This window comes from Phyllobates terribilis, unplaced genomic scaffold (genome assembly GCF_046119375.1).
Source record: "Phyllobates terribilis strain yellow unplaced genomic scaffold, ASM4611937v1 Scaffold_2__4_contigs__length_985480577, whole genome shotgun sequence".
In the NCBI taxonomy this organism is placed as follows: Eukaryota; Metazoa; Chordata; class Amphibia; order Anura; family Dendrobatidae; genus Phyllobates; species Phyllobates terribilis.
The window spans coordinates 220,160,543-220,188,180 of record NW_027362762.1 but is presented as its reverse complement, the minus strand read 5'-3'; the positions used below and the strand labels follow the sequence as shown (position 1 = coordinate 220,188,180).

Sequence of the window (27,638 nt, the reverse complement as noted above, 5' to 3'; positions counted from 1 at the left end):
CTCCGATATAAGCGCCCGCAGCTCATCCGCCTTATTGGTCAGGCTTCTTGCGTTGGTCAGCATGCAAGATAAAACTTTGGGGTTATTTAGCATCCTATTCTTCTCTAACGATCTAACTGTACTATCCCCACCCCCCTCTCCACCCTCATTATATTCACTTCTCCCCTTCCCCCTTGCTTGCCTCACATCCCACCTATTTCCTTGGTTTCCACCCCCCCGTCTCTAGTTTAAAAACTCCTCCAACCTATTAGCCATCTTCTTCCCCAGCACCGCTGCACCCTCCCCATTGAGGTGCAGCCCGTCCCTACGGTAGAGCCTGTAGCCGACAGCGAAGTCGGCCCAGTTCTCCATGAACCCAAACCCTTCTGCCTTGCACCAACTCTTTAGCCACTTATTCACCTCCCTAACCTCCCGTTGGCGCTCCTGTGTGGCTCGCGGGATTGGTAGTATTTCTGAGAAAACTACCTTGGAGGTCCTTGCCCTAAGCTTCCTACCTAGATCCCTGAAATCATTTTTAAGGACCCTCCATCTACCACTCACTTTGTCATTGGTGCCAATGTGGACCATGACCGCTGGGTCTTCGCCAGCCCCACCCAGTAACCTGTCAACCCGATCCGATTCATGTGCAAATGAGGAGTTAAATGCTCTGGACATGACATAGCACTTAACCAGCCTCCCCAGTTGTTTCCCTGACCAGCACCAGCCTCTTTAGCTTGATTGATAGCTCACTGTCTGTGTGGCATCAGGCAAGAAAATTGGACATTAAAAGCTATCAATCAAGCTAATGAGGCTGGTGCTGGAAGGGGAAATAACCTGAGGTGTAAGTGACTTGTTAAGTGCTCTCTGATGCTCAGAGCACATAACATAACATTTCATTTGCATATGAATGAGATAGCAAATTACAGCAACAAATAGAAGATTTAAAAGTGTCAATGGAACTGCGCGCCCATGTATGTGCTTTAGGGGAAAGTGATCTTACTGATAGATTCCCTAATTCCCTATCTATTTCATTTACAGTGCTGCCTAAATATTCTTACTTTTTTGGAGTTACGGTGGATAGGACTGTTTGGATCAGGTTTGTTGAACGCTTGCACCAACATACATTATTTGTATTCCAATGCTGCTTTTTTTCCTCTATTTTTTCCTTATTGTAATACAGAAAGGGGCTGATTTATCAATCTTTTTTTTTTTACAGATTTGAAAAGCTATCCAATTTTTGCACAATGAGAACTTTTGGTGCTTTCAGTGTGTACTGCCAAAATGGGCAGAGCTGGGGCAGAGACAGGGGCATGGTCACACCCACCCATCAAATTTATCAAAACTGATAGATTTTGCACCCTAGAAATATTACTGGTGTAGTGTGACAGTGCGCAGCGCCATGCTTGATAAATCGGCCCTAAAATATTCGCTTCTGATCTCATTATTCATAGATCTGTATAACTGATTCCAAATTTTAATAGTGACACCAGAGCATAATTTTCATTATAGTAATTAATTTACATTATTCCTCATTAGGCTAAGTTTAAGCAGATATCTTGCAGAAGTTGTGCACTTAGTTGGGTGGGAGCGCCAGAATCATTTTTTTTATTACAAATTTTTCAACTTTTTTCCCCAAGGAGGAATGGTCCACAACGGCACAACAAATATACCATCATGCACTCCAGAAAACTGACATGCAATGTATCTTAATCTATGACAACTCATAGCTGCATTCAATTTCCTTACACACAAGCAGCCCAAAATTGCCCAAATAAATAAATTTGCCACAACCTACTCCAGCATCAAACTTATGTTTCAAGACTGGTGTATAAAATGCCAGGAATGATAAATTCCACCCTATGGGTTCTCAACACAAAAGAAAGTAAGTATGTTTCTCGGATGTACAGAAGAAGCTGCCAAAATGACAACCCTATCTTTGACATCACATCTTGCTCTGCAGCAATAGTCTTAAAGGGGTTGTCCAGTCTGCATGTTACTGCAGACTTGTGAATCCTCCCATCGCGCACACTCTGAGGATCCACCGGTGACGGGAGCGAGGGATAATGTGACCGCAAGTTTGTGATATGCAAACTGCTGGCCACTTTCCGACTAGACTGTTTCCGGCCTCACTTAACACAGTTGTATTGAGGGAGGCCGCGCCCATCTAATCAGACAACATCCATTATCTCTATGATAGACAGACACCTGGTAGTGGTTTATTCCCATGCACCCTTTGAGTCTGGAGTCACACTACCGTATAATACGGCCGAGTGGTATGCGATAAAACACCGTATAGCACTCGGCCCAGTGTTATACTTTGGGGCAGTGCAGATCAGCGATTATTTTCTCATGCCGATTCGGCATGAGAGAACAATTGCAGCATGCTGCAATTTGCAGCGAGACTCGATTCACTCGCACCCATTACAAGTCTATGGGTGCAAGTGAAACATCGGACTGCACGTGGATGTCAGCCCAGTGCAGTCCGATATACAGCAAGTCAGGCCACGAAGGAAATGAAGAAGTTACTTTCTCCGTCTCCTCCGCAGCTGTGCTGCTATCCTCTCATGTTAGAGGATCGGAGCACAGAGCACTGACACTCGGCTCCCGCTCGCAGCAGAGCTGGAGCCGAGTGTCATTAGCATATCGTATCCGACTCGCTCGCCTCACATGCCATACGCTGGTGTGACCCCGGCCTAAAGGTCAGCATTGAGCTGGCTGCAAAAGGCAAGCAAGTAAAATATATATTAGTGACTGGACCAATTTTTTAAAATCTAACATGTGTCACTAATGTGGCAATAACTCTGGAGTGCTTCAACAAATCCCATTGATTTTGAGGCTGTTTTTTCGTGACATGTTATACTTTATAATAATGGTAAATTTAGGTTGATATGTTTTGCGTTTATCTATAAAAATATGAGAAATTTGACAAAAATGTAGAAAAAATTGCAATTTTCAAACTTTGAATGATTATATCCTTAATCCAGATAGTCACACCACACAAAAACATTAATAAATAACATTTCCCTCATGTTTGCTTTACATCGGCACCTGTTGTTTTATTTTGTTAGCATTTTAGGGGGTTTAAAAATGTAGCAGTAATTTTTCATTTTTTCAAGGAAAACTTATTTTTATAGGGACCTGTTCAGTTTTGAAGTGACTTTAGGGGTTCTATATACTGGAAATCACCCAAAAGTGATATTTTAAAAACCGCAACCCTCAATGTATTCAAAACTGCTTTCAGGTAGTTCATTAACCCTTCAGGTATTAATGCAAAGTGGCATGACAGGAATGAAAAGGTTTATTTTTACCACCTAAATTTTGATAACGTCTGAACAGGCCGCTATAGCCGGCAGACTCTAAGGCTGTTATTTGGCCATTAACTGCCATAAGAAACATCATGACCACGCAATCAACATCTCAGGGTGCCAATGGGGTTAAAGAGGAAGCCCCTCACACTGTTAACTATTTCGATTCTATAGTCACCATTGACAGCAGCATCTAAGGGGTTAAGCGGCCTCGGTTGGTGCCAACACTGATCATGGCAAGTTGTCTGCTATAGTGTACAGCTGACAACTACTGAATTATCACCTGTCGGGGAATGTTATTCTCTTATATCGCAGGTCAGTAAAAAGACGTATTGGTGGTCACTAAGGGGTTAAGCCTTATACTAGTTTGAGAGAATGCAAAGTTATTATCGCAAACTGGTTTAACCCTTCAAAGGCGTCTTATACAAGTCCCTGTGTATTTATTTCTGAAATATGAAACACATTTTTCGGATTTCTTCTTGGTAAATGCACTAATACAGTGCATCATTGTTGCATCATAACACTGATCAGGTAATGTGTGTTATGTATATTAGCTGCATATTCTTTTGACATACATATGGCAGATAAATGACCACAGGCAATATGCAGTATCCAAAGCAATTTCCTTTATCCTTCATCTAAAGCATCAGAATACCTGTAGACTATCCAGGATAACCCGAAGAGACTGAACTTGTCTGCGAACAGCTCCTGAGAAACGCTCATATGTAGCAGCATCATACTCGCTCATTCGAATTTCCTTCAACCTATAAGCAAAATTATACGCAGAAAATTCTTTACATCATAAAAAAATGTATAGACATGAAACAAAGGCAAGCAGAATATAAACTTAAAGAGGACCCATTGTTTTAATTGTTATCTCATAAATCAAAAGTGCATGTGAAAAAAAAGAAAAGTTGTAATATATCTTATCAGAGAAATCTGCTTCTTTCTCCGCCAGGACTGATTATTAATTCTCAAAATTCACAGTTCACAGGTGGGATCTAAGGGGTAATGTTTCTCCTTGTGGAGAGTGATATGCCAGGGACGGCATGCCAGTGTGAGGAGGCTTATTAATCTCCGCAATGCTCCTCTGGGAAATTAAATATGCAAATTGCCTCTTCAGAAAAAAAGATCACTTGAACTCTATTGCCACCTATTGGAAGGAGCAATCCTAAAAGTCAATAATGACCCTTTAACGTGACACAGTGTTTCGGGATAGAGTTCAAGTCCTCTTCCTCTCTGAAGAGGCAATTTTCATAGTTCACAGGTAAAATCTGTAGTCAGTGAAGACAGATTGTCACATTACTGAGAGGGGAGATGACAGCTGCTGCTGATAGAATATTATATATATGGAGGCTGAGGGGCTCTGATCCTCCCTTCTCTATAGAATCTTATTAGTAGCAACTGCCATCTCATATCTCAATAAAGGGATTCTCTGAGAAATGTAAGAAAATAATAAAATAAAACACATTTAAATATTAAACATTTTTCTAAATACCTTTATGTATCAAAAAGGTATGCTTTATCTACTACATGCTTTTAAAGATGACAATTTCCATTAATCACAACCTGTCCTAGATTTCAGAAGAACTAAAACGGTGAGGCTGACTAACAATAATGTTCATTCTCAGGCAGCTAAAGAAACATGTTTATCTTCTCCTTTAGTCCGGCTCTGCTCAGTGTCCTGTCAGGTTGACTGAACAGAGAAATGTGCATTCAGCAGATGTTCTTCACGCAGCCGGTCCTACTGCGTGTCCCCTGAAATCTAGGACGGGTTGTGATTGATGGTAGCTGGCATCTTTGGAATCCTGACAGAGTGCAGTAGATAAAAAATATATTTTTACTAAATAAAGGTATTTTCAAAAATGTTGACTATTTAAATGTGCATTATATATTTTATTTATTTACATTTATTACATTTCTCGGAGAACCCCTTAAATGTAACAATCTGTCTTCACCGAATACAGATATTACCTATAAATTGAAAATTTCAAAAAGAAATAAGCAGTCTCAGCAGATAAAGAAGCAGATTTATTTGATAAGATATATTACAAAGCTGGTTACTTTCACGTGTGCTTTCTGTTTTCAGAGGGGGCACCATAAAGGAGCTGACAGCTTTTTTTGTCCTGACAGCATATGAGGGAGGCTCCGGCTGTAAACAATTGACTTACAAGAAAATACAAGATTGTGAGCAGGAGAAAGAAGGAAGAATGACAGATTTCCTGAGACACACAGACATGTCTTTATATATTTCTCAAATGCTATAATTAAAGATTAAATAGATGCAAAATCTGCTTTTATAAGGAGCATGCTCTACATTTCGCACGGATTATGTGAATGGGGCATAAAATATTCCAGTTAAACGCATTGACGGATGAGTTTGTGCAGATACGGTCCACATTTAGGCAAACAATAGGCACACATCCAACTGACAAAAAGAATGAAAACATCCAGTTGTCAATTTATTCCCGCATTCCCTGGAGGAATAACAGATGATCATCAAAATGCATAATTTTAAAAGAGGCCTCCGAATTGTAGTCTCATGGGGAGTACAAGTATTGTCTAGAACAGATGGGTCAGGAGAGGTGACAGGTCCTCATTTATGTCATCACTGGGACATATGTTACCTTTGTTTAAAGGCTTTCTCTGCCATTTCTCTAGCCGCTCGCTTTACTTCCTCAGGGACAGCATCTTTTTCAGCCTGTGACACCTGGTGGACTTTGTGTCCTGCATCCAGACGATATGGACCTCCCTTTCCACCCAATCCGGCAGTGTCCCTGCCACCTGGGAAATAATATCAAATTTCACTCTTTTGATTACGGTTACTTCACTCTAATTTCATAAAGAGAAGATTTCAGGCTTTCACATTCATCTCTACTAGGGGGCATGAGTGCAATACAATAATAATGATATATTATTTTATAGCATGAAAGATATCTACATGAGCATAGAACAACATAGGATAAATATAAAAACTGTTACGATGGGGGATGATTATTTCACCTTTATTTCTGATTGATGAGAACATGAGTCCTGCTGATGTCAGACACTCACTGCGTTCTTATATAATGACAAGTATTAGTTTCTGCCTGTCTTCTACAGGAAAGCATTAGCTGTACATGAATGTGTTATCGCTTCACGTGTGTTAAACCAAACAATTATGTTATAACCACAGGCGGGTTTATTATCCTACATAGCATACATGTGTGAAAAGATAGCACACAGTAAATGATTGACAGCCATGTGCCATGAATGTGTAGGCTGCACATTATATGCACCTTGGTGTAGGCAAACAGGAGGAATCCCGAAGTAAATGAATCCTTGACCTTTCCTTTGCCCCTCACAATGTGAACACTAATAATAAGCATGTGTCAACACAAATTCTAGGGAATTGCTAGGTAGGACTGTCTTGTTTTCCTCAAAAGTTCACATAGGTGTCACAATATATGGTTATATTGGAATGATGAAAACCCTTCAGATGTAGAAGACAGATTCCTTGTCCCAGTTCTCCGACCTCTGAGGCCCACGGCGGAGTGATGGCTGGATGTTCTAAAGCAGGACCTCAAAACCTTTGAAGCTTTCTACCACTTTCATTTGTGAGAGTAAAGGTTGTTGCTCTTGTCACACCCGGCTCACAAGCGGGATAACCTGTGAACTAGGACAACTATTACTGCTAAATAATGGATATATTTGAAAGGTGGATTAGTGTGGTCGGTCATTTGCTCTTTGCATCTTTTTAAGTTGCACGCGCTTACATTTGGATTTTATCTTACACTTTAGAGTGTTTAGTAAAGAGTTACATTTAAGGGTTATTTTTCCTTTATTTTTATAATAAAAAATTATAGATTTAATAGTATGCCACTTGAGGACTGCTACTTTTCCTCCGTGCACCTCCAATTCTAAACAGAGTACTTGTAGTAATTTCCATGTTGAATATACAGTTATATGAAAAAGTTTGGGCACCCCTATTAATCTTAAGCTTCTTGTTTTATAAAAATTTGTGTTTTTGCAACAGCTATTTCAGTTTGATATATGTAATAACTGTTGGACACAGTAATGTTTCTGCCTTGAAATGAGGTTTATTGTACTAACAGAAAATGTGCAATCTGCATTGAAACAAAATTTGACAGGTGCATAAGTATGGGCACCTCACCAGAAAAGTGACATTAATATTTAGTAGATCCTCCTTTTGCAAAAATTAAAGCCTCTAGTCGCTTCCTGTAGCTTTTAATGAGTTCCTGGATCCTGGATGAAGGTATTTTTGACAATTCCAGTTCAGTTAAGTTTGATGGTCGCCGAGCATGGACAGCCCTCTTCAAATGATCCCACAGATGTTCAATGATATTCAGGTCTGGGGACTGGGATGGCCAATCCAGAACATTGTAATTGTTCCTCTGCATGAATGCCTGAGTAGATTTGGAGCGGTGTTTTGGATCATTGTCTTGCTGAAAGATTCATCCCCTGCGTAACTTCAACTTTATCACTGATTCTTGAACATTATTGTCAAGAATCTGCTGATACTGAGTGGAATCCATGCGTCCCTCAACTTTAACAAGATTCCCGGTGCCGGCATTGGCCACACAACCCCAAAGCATGAGGGAACCTCCACCAAATTTTACTGTGGGTAGCAAGTGTTTTTCTTGGAATGCTGTGTTTTTTTGCTGCCATGCATAACGCCTTTTTGTATGACCAAACAACTCAATCTTGGTTTCATCAGTCCACAGGACCTTCTTCCAAAAAGAAATTGGCTTCTCCAAATGTGCTTTTGCATACCTCAGCCGACTCTGTTTGTGGCGTGCTTGCAGAAACAGCTTCTTTCGCATCACTCTCCCATACAGTTTCTCCTTGTGCAAAGTGCATTGTATAGTTGACCGATGCACAGTGACACCATCTGCAGCAAGTTGATGCTGCAGCTCTCTGGAGGTGGTCTGAGGATTGTCCTTGACAGATCTCACCATTCTTCTTCTCTGCCTTTCTGATGTTTTTCTTGGCCTGCCACTTCTGGCCTTAACAAGAACTGTCCCTGTGTTCTTCCATTTCCTTACTATGTTCCTCCCAGTGGAAACTGACAGGTTAAATCTCTGAAACAGCTTTTTGTATCCTTCCGCTGAACAACTATGTTGAATAATCTTTGTTTTCAGATCATTTGACAGTTGTTTTGAGGAGCCCATGATTCCACTCTTCAGAGGAGATTCAAACAGGAGAACAACTTGCAAGTGGCCACTTTAAGTAGCTTTTCTCATGATTGCATACACCTGGCTATGAAGTTCAAAGCTCAATGAGGTTACAAAAACAAAAAAAGTGCTTTAGTAAGTCAGTAAAAAGTAGGTAGGAGTATTTAAAACAAGAAAATGATAAGGGTGCCCATACTTATGCACCTGTCAAATTTTGTTTTAATGCAGATTGCACATTTTTCTGCTAGTACAATAAACCTCATTTCAAGGCAGAAACATTACTGTGTCCAACAGTTATTAAATATATCAAACTGAAATAGCTGTTGCAAAAACACCAATTTTTATAAAACATTAAGCTTAAGATTAATAGGGGTGCCCAAACTTTTTCATATAACTGTAATATTACAGAGGGATTCTCCCATATAAAATAAGGGTTTATTCAAACGTCACAGTTGTTCCCAAGATTTACTAAAATCTTGGAAAATTGCCTCAAGAAACGTAACAAATACAATTATTTTTTAGATTAAAGAGGCCAGTTTTTCCTCTTACTTTATTCCCTCTGCTTCCTTGAATGTTCCAGTTTTTTTTTCTTAAAGGGGTATTCCCTTCTTCAAGATCCTATCCCAATATGTAGTAGGTCTAATAATATTAGCAAATACCTTCAATTAGAAATGTAGTATAGTACTTTCGATAAGCTATGTCACTTTACCCATGTAGGTCATTGCAGTAGCTTAGATATCCATGGTTACGGCCACTAGCAACTAACTAACTTTCACTATGTGAGTGGTTGTAACCATGGATACTTAAGCTACTGCAATGTCCTGCACATGGGGAAAGCGACATAGCTTATTAGGAGAACTAAACTCCATTTCTAATTGGAGGGATTGCCACATATGTCAAATATTAAGCATATCACTCCCAAATTTAAATATTTTCACATTACCCAGAGACATATAGTCACAGGTCAAAAAAGAGTTTTTAAGCAGAAGTTAAAAAATAGAATATTTTATTATGAATTCAAGATAAAACAATAGAATATAATAAAAATAAGCAGGAAAACACTGAGCTAAACAGCAACTCATGTAGAGATATATATACACAAATCTGTATTCAATCTCAAAATGCGAGACATAAATGTGACCAATTTTTTGAAAGACTGTTTAGAGCAATGGTCCCCAACCTTTTTTGCACCATGGACCGGCTTCAAGCAAGACCATTTTTCCATGGCCCGGAAGGGTGGGTTGAGGAAGGGGTGGGGCTTTGGTCATATGGGGGCGGGATTATGGAGGGATTTGGAGTTTAGTGCATACTTATCATACAGCTTAGACCAGGTTCCTGCCAGGAGCCCCACATAATGTGCTGTGCCAGGAGCCGTGTTACTGAGGCCCCTTCATGCCCTGCAGCAGGATGGGGCAGCTGTGTCCTGATAACTGCTGCATTCACTTCATCCAGCTTCAGGACCTGTGGTGACATCATAGTCATGTGACCTTGATGTCATCACAGGTCCTCTACCGTTCTACCCTGTGGGAGTCTAGAACAGTGGACAGCATCCACCCCACACAGTGTGCTCTGAGCCGCCGCAGAGCACACTGTCAATGTTTAGTGATTCTCTGACCCCTGGTTTAGAGGAAAGACATCAGAAATATATAGATGTTTTTAAGTATATATGATTCTTATATTCATATTATGATTAAGATACAAAAATCTAAAATGCCAATGTCTATGAGTAGCTATAACAGAGATGTAGCAGAAGGCAATCAGTGAATGCTACAGGGCTACATGAGCAACAGGGCTCATGGATATTTCCTCCATTTGATCTTCCATTGTAAGCAGATTGTTACTGACAATTTAAATACCTTAACTTATTTAAGATTCGTATCCTTATATACATGCTTGTATTGAAATGCTAAGGACATTATACATACAGGTGCATTTCACAAAATTAGAATATCATCAAAAAGTTAATTTATTTCAGTTCTTCAATACAAAAGGTGAAACTCATATATTATATAGAGTCATTACAAACAGAGTGATCTATTTCAAGTGTTTATTTCTGTTAATGTTGATGATCATGGCTTACAGCCAATGAAAACACGAAAGTCATTATCTCACTAAATTAGAATACTTTATAACAACAGCTTGAAATTTTTTTTAAAAATCCAAAATGTTGGCCTACTGAAATGTATGTTCAGTAAATGCACTCAATACTTGGTCGGGGCTCCTTTTGCATCAATTACTGCATCAATGCGGTGTGGCATGGAGGCGATCAGCCTGTGGCATTGCTGAGGTGTTATGGAAGCCCAGGTTGCTTTAATAGCAGCCTACAGCTCGTCTGCATTGTTGGGTCTGGTGTCTTTCATCTTCCTCTTGACAATACCCCATAGATTTTCTATGGGGTTAAGGTCAGGCGAGTTTGCAGGCCAATCAAGCACAGTAATACTGTTGTTGTTAAACCAGGTATTGGTACTTTTGGCAGTGTGGATGGGTGACAAGTCCTGCTGGGGAATGAAATTTCCATCTCCAAAAAGCTTGTCGGCAGAGGAAACCATAAAGTGCTCTAAAATTTCCTGGTAGACGGCTGCGCTGACTTTGGTCTTGATAAAACACAGTGGACCTACACCAGCAGATGACATGGCTCCCCAAACCATCACTGATTGTGGAAACTTCACACTAGACCTCAAGCAGCTTGGATTGTGTGCCTCTCCACTCTTCCTCCAGACTCTGGGACCTTGATTTCCAAATGAAAATTGGAACTCTGGGACCTTGTGGAGTGTGTCAATGACTGCCTTCTGGACATCTGTCAAGTCAGCAGTCTTCCCTATGATTGTGGAGCCTACTGAAACAGTCTAAGGGACCTTTTTAAATGCTTAGGATGCACCTGAATCCAATCGAGAATCTGTGGAAAGAGCTGAAAACTGCTGTTCACAAACGCCCTCCATCCAACCTCAATGAGTTCGAGCTGTTTTGCAAGGAAGAACGGGCAAGAATTTCAGCCTCTCGATGTGCAAAACTGATAGAGACATACCCCAAGCGACTTGCAGCTGTAATCGCAGCAAAAGGTGGCGCTACAAAGTATTAACTCAAGGTGGCCGAATAATATTGCACGCCCCACTTTTCAGTTTTTAATTTGTTAAAAAAGTTTAAAATACCCAATAAATTTCGCTCTACTTCACAACTGTGTCCCACTTGTTGTTGATTCTTCCCCCAAAAATTAGAATTTTATATCTTTATGTTTGAAGCCAGAAATGTGGCAAAAGGTAGAAAAGTTCAAGGGGGGCAAATACTTTCACAATGCACTGTATAGATAGATAGATAGAGAGATAGATTAGCCTGTGGTCAAATCTGCTGCTTGGCACTCGCACTTTATTTCTGTCTGACTGCAGCTAATTGTATTTGATTGTAGCTGGGGCTAGTATATACAACTTACCTGTTGTCTTTCTGTGGTCTTATATGACCATAGCCATGTGTGCATGTATGTAGTGTGACAAAGTCACTGGCAAAGTACTTTAGGGGAGATATGTAGCACTGATATTGTTAGCGCCAGTAATTAAACATAGGAAAAAGGTTCCAGCACACAAAGGAATAAGGGGTTAATCATACATCTTTAGCGCTAGGATGATTGAACACTTGTAGATAGGGAGGAGGTCAGAGGATAAAATTCACTGCCTTTAGAGCATTTGGTGTGGGGTGGGCCTGGAACTAAAAGCTTTGTTTCACACATGCTGGTTGTATGGACATTGCAGGTCTCTTGAACTGAATGTCCTTTGGAAGCTGGACTCTAAGCCAGGTGGGCTAACCAGCACTATTGTATGGACTTGTTATTTTATGTATTACCTTCTGCCGGACAAAGGCTGTATTTATGTTTTCTGGTGACATGGTTTATGAGGATTGCAATAAACCAGCCGCACTTTAAATAGAAACGGTTCCTGTGTCTACCCTGTAAGCAGGGTCTTTCCTTGGTGCTCTAGGCCAGATTAGCAAGAAAAGACCTGCCAGCCCCTATCTGTCTCTCTGGCTGTCTCTATGATGAGGAACATACTTGTGCTTCGGGGCAGCCTGTGGGCAGGTTTTATCTTGCTGATCTGGCCTAGAGCACCAAGGAAAGACCCTGCCTACTGTCCTGCCCCGGAGCATGTGCATATCATTAACTCAAAACTGCCAACACTGATTACACAAGAACCACAAGATGGATTTCTTCACCTCAGGGATCATATTAATCAGTGCAGAAAATCCAACATGACACTGCCTGTAGTTTACTTAGCAAAATCCAGTTGACAGGTTCACTTTAAATAGGTCCTGCCTGACAAAGTGAAGTAGACCAAAAGATAGTCAAAAGCTAGACATCATGCTGCAATCTAAACAAATTCAGGAACAAATGGGAAACAAAGTAATTGAGATCTATCAGTCTACATAAGGTTCTAAAGCTATTTATAAAGCTTTGGAACTCCAGTGAACGACAGTGAGAGCCATTATCCACAAATGGAGAAAACATGGAACAGTGGTGAAACTTCACAGGAGTGGCCGGCCGACCAAAATTACCCCAAAAGCGCATCGACGACTCATCAAAGAGGTCACAAAAGACCCCACAACAACATCCAAAGAACTGCAGGCCCCACTTGCCTCAGTTAAGGTCAGTGTTCATGACTTTACTGTAACGGGTCTGGGAGGCGGAACCTCTGAGCTACTATACAAGGGGGCGGTCCTTGTAAGGGAGCGGGTGGCGACCAGGGTAGACGGGCAGGCAGTCACAGCAGGTGACTGGGACAGTCTCTGAATGAACGGACAGGAGGTCACGGCAAGTGACCGGGGCAGTCTCTGGATGAACGGGCAGGAGGTCACGGCAAGTGACCGGGGCAGTCTCTGGGTAAAGGATTGGTACGACCTGTGGCGGCAGATGATAGACGTGAGCTCCCAGGTGAGCAGGCGAGAGTCTCTGGATAATCGGGTGGTCACAGCATGTGACGGCGGAGCCTCCAGGAAGACCAACAGACAGGTAGCAGATGAGCGCTCCCAGGTGAGCGGGCAGGAGTCTCTGGACAGGCGGGTGGTCACAGCACGTGACGGCAGAGCCTCCTGGTAGGCTAGCAGACAGGCAGCAGATGAGCGCTCCCAGGTGAGCGGGCAAGCTGGTCCTTAGACAGACTGACAGGAGTTGGAAGGCAGACCGTCGGACCTCAGGCAAGCAGGCAGGTAGAAGATGTGCGCTCCCAGGTGAGCGGGCAAGCTGGTCCTTAGACAGACTGACAGAAGTTGGAAGGCAGACCGTCGGACCTCAGGCTAGCAGGCAGGTAGCAGGATATCAGGCAGGAATCTGGCAGGTATCTGGCAGGTAACTGGCAACGGGACCTGAGGGCTGAAGCAGAGTAGTGAACAGTGCTACAACATTGCTCGGGCACCTCCATTTTGGAGGAGGTGCCTTTTATATGGGAGGTCCTCCGGCAATTGGCCGGGGACTCCTTAGGACGGCGCGCGCGGTCCCTTTAAGAGAGGGGGAGCGCGCGCGCGCCCTAAGCACACTGCCGGGGAAGGAGCGCGTGCCGGAAGCAGCGGGGAGAGAAGCGCTGGAGGACGCCGCGCCAGGAGCGGGGAGGTGAGAGGGACGGCGTCTCTGCCTAGAACGGGGCAGAGACGCCGATGCTACAGTCCCCCCCCTTTAGGCCCCCTCTTTTTTTGGCCAGAAAGAAATTTCTCAAGGAGAAGCGGGGCGTTGATGTTCTCCCTGGGTTCCCAAGTTCTCTCCTCAGGACCAAACCCCTTCCAATCTACCAGAAAAAAGGTTTTTCCTCTTACCCTCTTGGAGGCCAGAATACTCTCTACCTCAAAGATGTTATCAGCGGAAACCGGAGCAGGAGGGGCACCTGGATTTTTGGAAAAAAAGTTAAAGACAACGGGTTTGAGGAGAGATACGTGGAAGGAGTTGGGGATCCGTAGGGTGGCCGGGAGTTTTAATTTGTAGGCCACAGGGTTAATTTGCCTGAGGACTTCGAAGGGGCCGATGAATCGAGGACCCAACTTGTAGGAGGGTACTTTGAGCCGCACATGTTTGGATGAGAGCCAAACCTTGTCTCCCGGACGGAATTGGGGCGGATCCAGACGTCTCTTATCAACATATCTCTTCATCCGCTCAGAGGAGAGAAGAAGAGCGGACCTGGTGCTCTCCCAAATAGTAGAAAATTCGCTGACAAGAGACTCCGCAGCAGGGTTGTCCACAGAAACGGAGACAGGAAGTGGAATCTGGGGATGTTGGCCACCGACTATAAAGAACGGGGATTTGGAAGAGGACTCGCTCTCATGGTTGTTATAAGAGAACTCGGCCCATGGTAGGAGATCCACCCAGTCCGAGTGGTGAGCATCAACGAAGTGCCGGAGGTAGCTGGACAAGATCTGATTGATCCGCTCCACTTGACCATTGGACTGAGGGTGGTAAGCGGAGGAGAAATCCAGGGTAATGTCCAGCAGCTTACATGTGGCTCTCCAGAAGCGAGAGGTGAACTGAACCCCACGATCCGACACGATGTGGAGGGGCAGACCATGGAGACGGAAGATGTGGCGGATAAAGTCTTTAGCCAGCTCGGGTGCAGACGGAAGACCAGGCAGGGGAATGAAGTGGGCCATCTTAGAAAAACGGTCAGCGACAACCCAAATGACAGTACAACCGGCAGAAACTGGAAGGTCGGTGATAAAGTCCATAGCGATGTGTTGCCAAGGAGCAGCAGGTACGGGAAGGGGCAGGAGATGGCCGGCAGGTAGATGTCGGGGAACTTTGTTACGGGCACAGGATGAACAGGCCGCGACGAAGTCTACCACGTCCTTACGCAGGGTAGGCCACCAGTAATGCCGGGTAATAAGTTGGAAGGTCTTCTTTTGGCCAGCATGGCCAGCTAGTTTAGAAGAATGTCCCCAGCGAAGAACCCTCTCCCGATCTGGCACAGCTACGAACGTCTTACCGGGTGGAAGACGAGTCAGATCCAAGGGGGCCACATTCATCACCTTGGAGGAGTCGATGATGTGCGTAGGTTCCTCCTCTTGATCGGAGGACAGGAAGGACCGGGACAAGGCATCAGCTTTGACGTTCTTGTCCGCCGGACGGAAATGAAGAATGAAGTCGAAGCGGGCAAAAAACAACGACCACCGGGCCTGGCGAGGATTGAGTCTCTGGGCATTTTGGAGATTTGCCAGGTTTTTGTGATCCGTGTAGATAATTACCGGGTAGAGAGCCCCTTCAAGCAGATAGCGCCACTCTCCCAGTGCCAATTTGATGGCTAGCAATTCCCGGTCTCCAATGGAGTAGTTGCGCTCCGACGAGGAGAAGATTTTGGAGAAGAAGCCGCACGTTACCATTCTCCCGGTAGAAGACTTCTGGGTGAGCACCGCTCCGGCTCCGGAGGAGGAGGCATCAACCTCCAGGTAGAATTGTTTATTACAGTCCGGACGGTGCAGGACGGGAGCAGAGGCGAAGTCTTTCTTTAGGGAAAGGAAGGCCTCCTCGGCTTCAGGCGACCATGTCCTGGGGTTAGCCCCCTTACGGGTAAGTGCAGATATGGGAGCAGTCCGAGACGAGAAGTGTGGGATGAAAAGACGATAATAATTAGCGAAGCCCAGGAATCGCTGTATCGCCTTCAAACCATCAGGACGAGGCCATTTTAGAACGGAAGAGAGCTTCTCGGGATCCATTTGCAGACCTGTTTGGGAGATGACATAGCCCAAGAACGGAAGGGAGGTCTGATCGAAGAGGCACTTCTCGTATTTGGCGTAAAGGTGGTTCTGCCGAAGCCTAAGCAGGACCTGACGAACATCCCTCCGGTGTGTGGGGAGATCCGGAGAGAAGACCAAGATATCGTCCAGGTATACCACTACGCAGGAGTACAGGAGGTCACGGAAGATGTCGTTGACTAGTTCCTGAAAGACCGCGGGAGCATTACAGAGACCGAAGGGCATCACAAGGTACTCGTAGTGACCGTCCCGGGTATTGAATGCCGTCTTCCACTCGTCTCCTTGACGGATACGGACCAGATTATACGCTCCTCGTAGATCCAGCTTGGAGAAGATCCTGGCGCCCTTGAGACGGTCAAACAATTCGGAGATGAGTGGCAGGGGATATTTGTTTTTTACCGTGATGAGATTGAGTCCTCTGTAGTCAATACAGGGACGTAGCGAGCCGTCTTTCTTTTTGACAAAGAAGAATCCGGCTCCATCCGGGGAGGTAGATTTTCGGATAAATTCCCTAGCCAGATTCTCTTCAATGTACTCAGACATGGCTCGGGTCTCGGCTGCAGACAACGGGTAGATACGCCGACGGGGAGGAGTGGTGCCAGGTACCAGGTCGATCGGGCAATCGTATGGCCTATGGGGTGGCAACGTCTCAGCTTCCTTCTTACCGAAGACGTCCGCATAGGGCCAGTAGGGAGCCGGGAGACCAGGTAAGTTAGCTGGAGTAGGCTGAGGGCGAAGTGGACGGACCGGGACCAGGCAGGTCCTATGGCAGTCAGGACCCCATCGGAGTACTTCACCGGACCGCCAGTTCAATACGGGTTCATGTGTCTGGAGCCAAGGTAGACCTAGCAACAGGGAGTGAGAAAGTCCGGACAGCACATGGAATGAGATCTCCTCAGAGTGCAGCATTCCCACCTGCAGGGTTATGGGTTCGGTGACGAGCAGGATGGTCTCCGAGAGAAGTCTTCCATTCACGGAGGCGACTGACAATGGTTCAGCCAGGGACTTGGTGGGAATATGGTATCTCTCTACCAGAGACTGGGAGATAAGGTTTCCAGCAGCTCCAGAATCCAGATGGGCGAGTTCAAAGAGACGGTTTTCTCCCCAAGCAATAGAGACCGGTAAGGTCAGAGACGGAGAGGGCTTACTTTTGTCTAGGACGACCTCTCCGAGTGGTCCTAGACACTGGCGTTTCCCGGCTTTTCCGGGCAGGAACAGATGAAGTGCTTCATACTGCCACAATAGAAACAGCTTCCCTCGGCTCGGCGAGATTCTTGGCGAGAACCGACCATCTTGGTCTGGTCAACCTGCATAGGCTCAGGAGAGTGTAGCTGAGGAGAGACGGAGGGAGTGACGGGTTTCTGAAAAGTAGGAGCTAGACGTGGAAACCTCCTCTCATGGGTGACCTCTTTGGCACGCTCCTGGAACCGCAGGTCAATCCGGGTGGCAAGAATTATTAGGTCATCGAGAGTGGTAGGAATGTCACGACCGGCAAGTTCATCTTTAATACGGCCGGACAGACCCTCCCAGAAGACGGAAACCAGAGCGTCATTATCCCAGGCCAGCTCCGAGGCAAGGGTACGGAACCGAATGGCATATTGGCCCACGGTGAGACTTCCCTGACGGAGGCGTAGCAGAGATGATGCGGATGAGGTCTTCCGTCCGGGTTCGTCGAAGACTTTCCGGAAAGCCGTGAGAAAGGCAGGCAAGTCGGACACCAGGGGGTCTCCTCTCTCCCATAGAGGATTTAGCCAGGCCAGGGCCTCTCCGGTGAGATGGGACATGATGAAGGCAATTTTGGCCCGGTCAGAGTTAAACTGGTGAGACAGGAGTTCAAAGTGCAGGGTGCACTGATTTATGAAGCCCCGAGCCTGGGCGGAGTCGCCTCCGAAACGAGGAGGTGCAGAAAGCCGGGGTCCGGGGTAGGATACCATGTTATTAGTGGGCAGTGGAGCTGCCGGATTGCGAGTCATGGCACTGGCGGTGGTTGCAGGCAGAGCAGCCAGAGTGTCCAGGCGAGAATTGACATTCCGCAGGTGACCCAGGATGGACTCCTGTTGGGACCTCTGACGGGACAGTTCATGACACAGGTCCGAGAGCGAGGGAGCTTGGGTGCCACCGGGTTCCATGGCCCGAGCAAACTGTAACGGGTTTGGGAGGCGGAACCTCTGAGCTACTATACAAGGGGGCGGTCCTTGTAAGGGAGCGGGTGGCGACCAGGGTAGACGGGCAGGCAGTCACAGCAGGTGACTGGGACAGTCTCAATGAACGGACAGGAGGTCACGGCAAGTGACCGGGGCAGTCTCTGGATGAACGGGCAGGAGGTCACGGCAAGTGACCGGGGCAGTCTCTGGGTAAAGGATTGGTACGACCTGTGGCGGCAGATGATAGACGTGAGCTCCCAGGTGAGCAGGCGAGAGTCTCTGGATGATCGGGTGGTCACAGCATGTGACGGCGGAGCCTCCAGGAAGACTAACAGACAGGTAGCAGATGAGCGCTCCCAGGTGAGCGGGCAGGAGTCTCTGGACAGGCGGGTGGTCACAGCACGTGACGGCAGAGCCTCCTGGTAGGCTAGCAGACAGGCAGCAGATGAGCGCTCCCAGGTGAGCGGGCAAGCTGGTCCTTAGACAGACTGACAGGAGTTGGAAGGCAGACCGTCGGACCTCAGGCAAGCAGGCAGGTAGAAGATGTGCGCTCCCAGGTGAGCGGGCAAGCTGGTCCTTAGACAGACTGACAGAAGTTGGAAGGCAGACCGTCGGACCTCAGGCTAGCAGGCAGGTAGCAGGATATCAGGCAGGAATTAGACAGCAGACTGGCAGGAATCTGGCAGGTATCTGGCAGGTAACTGGCAACGGGACCTGAGGGCTGAAGCAGAGTAGTGAACAGTGCTACAACATTGCTCGGGCACCTCCATTTTGGAGGAGGTGCCTTTTATATGGGAGGTCCTCCGGCAATTGTCCGGGGACTCCTTAGGACGGCGCGCGCGGTCCCTTTAAGAGAGGGGGAGCGCGCGCGCCCTAAGCACACTGCCGGGGAAGGAGCGCGTGCCAGAAGCAGCGGGGAGAGAAGCGCTGGAGGACGCCGCGCCAGGAGCGGGGAGGTGAGAGGGACGGCGTCTCTGCCTAGAACGGGGCAGAGACGCCGATGCTACATTTACCATAATTAAGAGACTGGGCAAAAATGGGATGCATGGCAGTATTCCAAGACAAAAACCACTGCTGAGCAAAAAGAACATAAAGGCTCATCTCAGATTTTCCAGAAAACATTTTGATGATCGCCAAGACTTTTGGGAGAATACTCTGTAGACTGATGACACAAAAGTTGAACTTTTTGGAAGGTGTATGTCCCATTACATCTGGTGTAGAAGTAACACAGCATTTCAGAAATGGAACGTCATACCAAAAGTAAAATATGGTGGTGATAGTGTGATGGCCTGGGGCTGTTTTGCTGCTTCAGGACCCGGAAGACTTGCTGTTGTAAATGGAACCACGAATTCTGCAGTCAAAAAATCTTGAAGGAGAATATCCGACCAACTGTTCGTGACCTCAAGCTGAAGCACACTTGTGTTATGCAGCAAGACAATGATTCAAAACACACCAGAAAGTCCACCTCTGAATGGCTTAAGAAAAACAAAATTAAGACTTTGTAGTGGCCTAGTCAAAGTCTTGACCTTAATCCCATTGACATGCTGTGCATGACCTTAAAAAGGCAATTCATGCTCGGAAACCCTCCAATGTAGCTGAATTACAACAATTTTGCAAAGATGAGTGGGCCAAAATTCCTCCAGAGCGTTGTAAAAGACTCATTGCCAGTTATCGCAAACGCTTGACTGCAGTTGTTGCTGCTAGGGGTGGCCCAACCAGTTATTAGGTTTAGGGGGCAATCACTTTTTCACACAGGGCCCTGTAGATTTGGATTTCTTTTTCCCTTAATAATAAAGACCTTCATTTAAAAACTGCATTTCGTGTTTACATGTGTTATCTTTGTCTAATATTTAAATTTGTTTTCTAATCTGAAGCATTTAAGTGTGACAAACATGCAATAAGAAATTAGGAAGGGGGCAAACACTTGTTCACACCACTGTATAATGTAGCCTTATACCAAATGTAGGAAAAATGTTGTTCAAAAGCATAAAGTAAAAAAATAAGGATGGAAATATGGCAACAAAAATTAACAAGCAAATGTAATTTCTTGAAAAATGGAAGCTGTCCATGTTCTTAACTAAAAAAAAGAGACTCATGTAAAATTAAGTCTACTATTGCTGCCATACTGGTCTAGGATCTCTTACCCCGTAATTATGCACAGAGTGACTCAGAAAGGAAGGGAATGGATTGCAGTTATATAACTGATTTTAGAATACATATAACCATGTGGACCACTAAAGGTTTCCTTTAACAGTTGCTATGAAGACTTTTTGTGAAATAAATAAAATAAAACTGAATTCTAAGAGCTGTGGTGACAGAGGAACTTGTGGTCACAATGTTACATTCTCATTACATAACAATGTTCCACTTTGATTAAAGAGTAACTAAACTCTTGATCATTTTCTGTTATATTTTTAATACCTCAATTTCACTGCAAATTAATGTGGGTCCGAGTCCTGAGTTATTCTTCAATAACCCAAATGATAGCTCAGGAGTGGCAGCTCAGGAGGCACAAGGGCACAGCTCCTGCCTGAGTACGGATTCAACATAAAGGGCCTGATTCATCAAAACTTTCACTTGTGAGGGTGGAGATGAGTGGGATAAAATCTGCGCTGCCAGTAGTCCAGAGATGAGCAGGAGACGGGAATATTAGAAATGTGGTTTACTTGTCAACATATTTCGAAGTGACAAAAGTGGTTTGTCCTGATGAAGAAGTATGTCACTTCGAAACAAGTTGATAAATAAACTCAATTTCTATTATTCCTGTGGTTTGTCCTGAGGAAGAAGTGTGTCACTTCGAAATGCATTGACAAATAAACCCGCAGTTCTACTATTCGAGTCTCCTGCTCATCTCTGGACCACTGGCAGCGCAGATTTTAACCCACTTATCTCCGGCCTCACAAGTTTCTCTACATCTTGGATTTGCAGCAGCCTTTCCCTTAGCTTGTATAGGGGTTGAGCCCTCACAACCCCCTCAGGTGAGGATAATTGCTTTTTATCTCCCTGTTGTTACTAGGGTAAGACCTGTAAGGTGGTTGTTTAGACACCTAGTGGTTGGGAGATAAGCTTGAAGTAATGCTTTAGTGTAACGGGTCACTGCTGGGCATATCACCATGACAAACACCCTCGCTCCCAAATGTTTGATCTGCAGCACCTCGTCCAAAAGTGGTTACAGCCAGAGTCCTCTACCCCAGCGCAGATGGTAGAGCGAGTTATATTGGACCGGTTCGTGTACTCTCTTCCAAGCCCGATGCAGACTTGGGTTGCCCAGGGAGATCCCCAGAACACCTATGACTTGGTTGGACTGGTCGAAAGGTATCAGGGGGTCGACGGTTCCTTGGGGAGGCAACTCACTCCATACTGGGGGAAGGAGGTTAAAAAGGGGGTGGGTGATCAAAGTCCAAGGGGGCGGTGGAAGTCATACTGATGGCCTCATCAGGGGATGTAATTTGCAGGACATGTGCGGCCTAGGTCATACAGCTGCCCATTGTCCCCTGACCACAGAACAAATGGACTGTAGTATGGGATGCCGGTGTTCATTCTACGCATATCCAGCTTGCAGTGTGGACTGTCGACCCAGCGAGAAGCCCCAAGCTTTTCCTGTAAAAGTGAATGGTTTGCAAATGGCTGGACTGCTAGACCCAGGGAATTTGGTGACCCTCGTGAGGGCCACACTCCCTCTCCAATTGATCCCTGGGAAGAAGGTGGGCATCCACTGCATTCATGGGGCAGCTAAAGATTATCCGGTGGCCAGAGTAGTCATTGAGATGGCACAAAGTACTGATTCCCATGAGGTCGGCGTGGCCAGGATTTATTGCACCCAAATATCATAGGTCAGGACTTTGAGTTGTTTTGGAACTTGTGGGGGAGGGGCGGAGACCTCGATTGCTCGGGTAAGAAACGGGTGGGCCCTAAAAGAGTGTTAGAACCCTCCTGTTTGTTTTTGTTTCTATCTTGTGTTTTGCAGTCACGTGACCATCTTCCTTTATATTTCCAGCTCCGCCCTTCTGGCCTTGCTGGACTAGCCAGGTGCTTTTGTGCCTATCTATCTCTAGTTTGCTTGGTCCTCTGGACCTCTAGTACTTTTGTCAGTTTATCTTTTACTCTGAAACAACTTCTGTTAGGAGGTGTCCCATTTTTGTCCCAGTCCTTAGTTCTTTTAGGGACCCCTCCCTTTCTCTATAGGTCTCCGTTCAGACTAGCCGAGGACGAAGGCGGGTCTGTTCACAAGGAACAGGTCGCCCGCTACAACGTAGGGACTCAGCTTAGTCTTACTGTAGGGACAGCTCTCCCCTTCTTTCCCTAGTTTATGTTGCAGATCATAACAAAGAGTCTCACCAACCCCAGAGTCTGACTGGTTTCCCTTCTGATTAATGGGGGATGATGAGGTGGTCGTATTCCCTGAGGCAGACAGTCCTGAGATAGGGGTGACCAGAGAAAATTTTGGGTTCACCCAACATAGGGACCTAACTCTAACAGAAGCGTACAATAAAGTAACCATTACGGCATAGCACAGGAGTCGGGGGCTCACACCAGGTTTCCCTATTTCATGCTGAGTGGGGACTTATTGTGCCAGGTTACTAAGGTGAGGGAGGAGATAGTGGAACAATTGTTGGTACCAGAACCCTATAGACGGAGGGTGTTAGCCCATTCACATGTCTTGGGTGGCCATCTTGGGGTGGTCAAAATTCAAGAACGGGTCATGCGGAGGTTCTACTGCCCCGGATGTCACAGGGAAATCCTAAGGTACTGCAAGTCCCATTCCACCTGCCAGTTAACCACTCCCACCTCTCACTTCTGAAATCCTCTTGTGATGCTGGCCGTCAAGGCAGAGCAAGAGAGGGACCCCGATAAAACTTCATGTTGGCTGGTTAAGCCAAAAGGGGACACTGAAGACATCATAGTAGCCGAAACACTGTTGAAGGCCCAAAAACAGCAATGTTGGGAATTGCTGCAGCAGAAGCGGGACCTGTTGAGGGATCTAAGAGCGGGTGGTCTAGCCCGATTGTGCTTGTTCCAAAACCCGAGGGAGAATGGAGATACGGTATGGATTATTGGAAGCTGAATGAAGTCTCCAAGTTCGGCACAAATCCGATGCTGCATGTCAATGAGCTGATAGATAGACTTGGGCTGGCAAGGTACATATCCACCTTGGATCTAACAAAGGGATCATGGCAAATCCCCATGTCACAAGAATCCAAGGAGAAGACGGCTTTCTTTATGCAAGACGGTTGCTTCCAATACGACCGGATGCTGTTCGGACTGCAGGGAGCTCTGGTCTCTTTCCAGAGGGCTATGGACCGGACCCTCGCACCCCACAAGCATTACTCTGCCGCATATATAGGCGATATGATAACCTTCAGCACGGATTGGGGAAGTCATCTGGTAAAGGTCCAGGCAGTGTTTGATGCACTCAAGAAGGCGGGGTACTCTTTAATTCCAAAAAATGTGGCATGGGGAAAGAAGAGGCCAAATACCTTGGATATGTAATAGGTAGAGGCGAAATAAAACCCCAGATTAATACAGTGGATGCAATCCAGAACTGGCCGAAACCACTCTCAAAGAAGCAAGTTAGGGACTTTCTGGGAATCGTGGGGTACAGAAGTTTCATTCCAAACTTTGCCATGATGGCCGCACCCCTGACCAACCTCCTTAAAGAAGTTGTCCAGTACTTTTGATTACCCCCCCAATGCATCCGCCCGGGGCCCCTAATGATTTTTGTAATTAGCTTAAGTTGCAGATACAGCCTGTGAGTACAAATTCCTTGTTAAAGTCGGGGTTAATCAGGACTGACTGCTTACACAGAGCCACTTTCAATTCTTGAAAGGCCTTCTCCGCCTTCGACGTCCATCTAGCCATGACTGATTTTGTCCCCTTAAAGGGGTTGTCCAGTACTTTAGATTACCCCCCCCAATGAATCCCTCTGGGGCTCCTAAGGATTTTTGTAATTACCTTACGTTGCAGATACTGCCTGTGAGCGGCATTATCACTGGCCGCTCACAGTCATCAAGTGACCCACGGCTGCAGCCGGCTCTGACATCAGCTGACGTCACGACAAGTGCTGGCAGCAGCCGGGGTTCTTTGTCTTCTGTGTTCCACGGTGGATGCCAGGCTGTGGGCGGGGTTACCCCCACGCGATACAACCACCGCGTGCTCTGCCTCTCCCCATTCATTGGGAAAGTGCGCGGTGGATGCTGGGTGTGACGCGGAAGGTAACCCCGCCCACAACCCAGCAGCCTCCGAGGGGACCCCTGCGCTGAGTCACGCTTCACTTGTCGTGATGTCAGCGCGGGGTCATGTGATGCATGTGAGCGGCCAAGGATAGCGCCGCTCACAGGCAGAAACAGCAACGTAAGGTATTTACAAAAATCCTTAGGGGCCCAGGGGGGATACATTGGAGGGGGGGGGGGGGTAATACAAAGTACTGGACAACTTCTTTAAGTGGTGTAAAAAACTGCCAAAATTTGTATGAAAAAAAGATTTTGCATTTGTCTCCATTTTCTGAGACCCGTAGCATTTTCATTTTCGTGATCTGGGGCTGGGTGATAGCTTATTTTTTGCTCCCTGAGCTGACGTTCTTATTTATACCATTTTGGGGTAGATACAATGTTGCCTCTTATGGCTTTTTATTGCAATGTTGCGGCAGCCAGAAAAACACAATTCTGGCGTTTTGATTATTTTTTCTCGTTATGCCGTTTACTGATTGGAGTAATTTACTTTATATTTTGATAGATCGGACATTTTTGAACGCAGAAATACCAAATAAGCCAGTGTTCACAGAAGTATTGTAATTACATCTTCTGCAGAGCCCCAGCTGTCGTGACAACCCATCCGTGCACCCAGATAACGTGACAGGGGCGCCGATGGGTGGGATTTGTGACAAATTTCCGGCTGGTGCGTGTTAAATTCCGCTTTCAGATATTGACAGCGGGATTTAACTGGTTAACAGTTGGGGGTGGATCACCGATCCACCCGTGACTGTTAAAGACAAATGAAAGCTGATTAAATCAGCTGTCATCTGCAGGGAAAGATGCAGGCTCAGCGCCGAAGCCCAAATCAAAGTCAGGGACAGGACATATGAAATAAATATACATCATATGTTGTGAAGGGGTTAAAGGGAATCTGTCAGTAGGATCAACCCTCGTAAGACATCTATATGGGCATGCAGGTTATAGGAAGCTGAGTAAAATGATACCTTGATATCCGTGATCTGATGTCTTATTCCAGAGAAATCCACGTTTTTCTTATATGTATATGACCTCTTCCAGACTATAGGGAAGACGCTGCCTGGAAGATAACTCCACCTCCAGAGATTATTTTAAATAAAAAGGGGAGTTACCAGTGTGAGACAAGTAACTAACACAGAACAGGAGAAATGAAGTTTGTCTTCTGGCAAACACATTTTTTGCAGCTCTTTGAGCTCTGCTGTATTGTAACAACATTGCAACCCTGTCTGCCTGTGAGCAGGAAGCGGAGAGGAACCTGCAGATTGTCAGGTATAATCACACACAGCTCTGCAGTGAGATCAGGAGAGCAGAGCAGCCATCACACATCACACTGGGAACTCCCCATTCATGTAAAATAATCTCTGGAGGCAGAGTTATCTTCCAGCCAGCGTCCTCCCCAGAGCCTGGAGGAGGTCATTTATATAAAGTGCTAAAAGATGATTTATCCACAAGGCATTTGATATCAGGCATACAGGTAGGACTTCTTTCAGCAGTCTACAACCTGCATGCCCATATTAACAGTTTACATAGGTCACATGTGGTGACAGATTCCTAGTAAGTTTATCAGAATTAACTGGGTCATTCATTTAATAAAAAATATGTGAACTGAAATCTCACTAATAACAGACACAAGATTACATGCATTATTATATTGCATTGGGAACTCAACAAATTATTGAGCAGAGCTCGCTCCATGGCTTCTGGAGAGCAGATTTATTGACGTCAATATCAGTTTAATCAAATCACCTTCAGCAGCAGCCAAGACAAACAGATGAAATGACCGTAATTACCAAATCATCTGATCTGGAAAAAGTCAGAACACATCAAGTCCAAGCTTCTATCTATGAACCCCAGCGATGTGGCTTCCCTTCATAAAGATGAATTCCACAGAGTTAGCATTTATTTGCGGCTGACACTAATTCGTTGATTAAAATATTAATTGTTGTACAAAAAGAGCTCGATGTGAAGGCTGCAATTCATCAATACTGTCAATTTTCACACAGTTCTTGATATGGAGGTGTGTCGGAGTCAGACGCCTTTGATTCATTAAGAGGCGCACACCTCTTAAAGGGGTTGTGGCATGGACAAAGTACATTTTAATTAATAGATCTTGGAATAATAATAATTTCCTCAATTGGATGTATGAAAATAAAATGTTCCTGAGCTGAGATAATCTTATAAATGTGCCCCTGCTGTGTACTGTGTAATGGCTGTGTCTGACCGTGCAGGAATATGGTCTGATCATACCACATCTCCTGGGCAGGGGGGGGGAGAAAAATAGTATACAGACATTACAGCAGGGGATCGCAGCTGCTTCTTTCTGTGAAGTAAAACATTATTTAATAACAGGCAGGGAAATGTTTTAGCTCACTAAAAGAATCCGCTGTGATCCCCTGCTGTTGGGAACTGGAGTAAAATTTGTGGCATAAGAAAAGTTGCTGCTGGTCATAAATCTGACAAGCTAGGGTTGCTATGCCCTGTCCCAGCTCTACCCCCTTTGTTGGCGCTGAGCAAAAATGGCATAAGAACGCCATAAGTTGCAAAACTTTAGCGCTGGCTCGCATTGTGCTAAAACTTTGACACTTTTCAAAACTTTTTATGACAGAATTCTGGCATATAAGCCTAGACAAATCGGGCTGTATCTGTGTAGAACATTATTAACAAGGGAAAATATAAGAAAAACATGGGTATATTATTTTGCTAATTTTGAATAGCTACCTTACATATGTACATTATTAATTTCCTTTATATATTTTTGAAACCTGGAATGTCAAACTGCAACACAAAAATGTGCAATATAAGTGTATGGATGTTACAACACCAACAAGAAGGAGAAGAAACAACACAAAGATGAAAACCTTCTCTATAACCAGTGCACATTGTACTTGATGGGTGTAACTATGATGAGTCTATTTAATGTCACGGTTAGTGAAAAAGAAGCATTTAATGACAGATGTAGAGGCATTTAAAAGAGAGATGTGGCCATTTAGTTACAACAGCTTGTGCATTGCAATAAAAAAAATCCAGGATAACAGACACAAATTCACGTTTTACACTCTGCGAGACAAAATGTTATCATATATTTCTTTAAAAAAG

General features: G+C 45.2%; 1 protein-coding gene across 1 annotated transcript in view; it reads right to left on the bottom strand.

Moving 5' to 3' along the window:
• Positions 1–27,638, bottom strand: part of VWA8 (von Willebrand factor A domain containing 8) — a 524,780-nt gene that overhangs the window by 42,174 nt on the left and 454,968 nt on the right. The window contains exons 40-41 of the mRNA XM_073663915.1: positions 5,912–6,068; positions 3,940–4,048 (exon numbers count right to left, since the gene is read on the bottom strand). Of these exons, the coding sequence (XP_073520016.1) occupies positions 3,940–4,048; positions 5,912–6,068 (266 nt within the window). The remainder of the gene's footprint in view (positions 1–3,939; positions 4,049–5,911; positions 6,069–27,638) is intronic.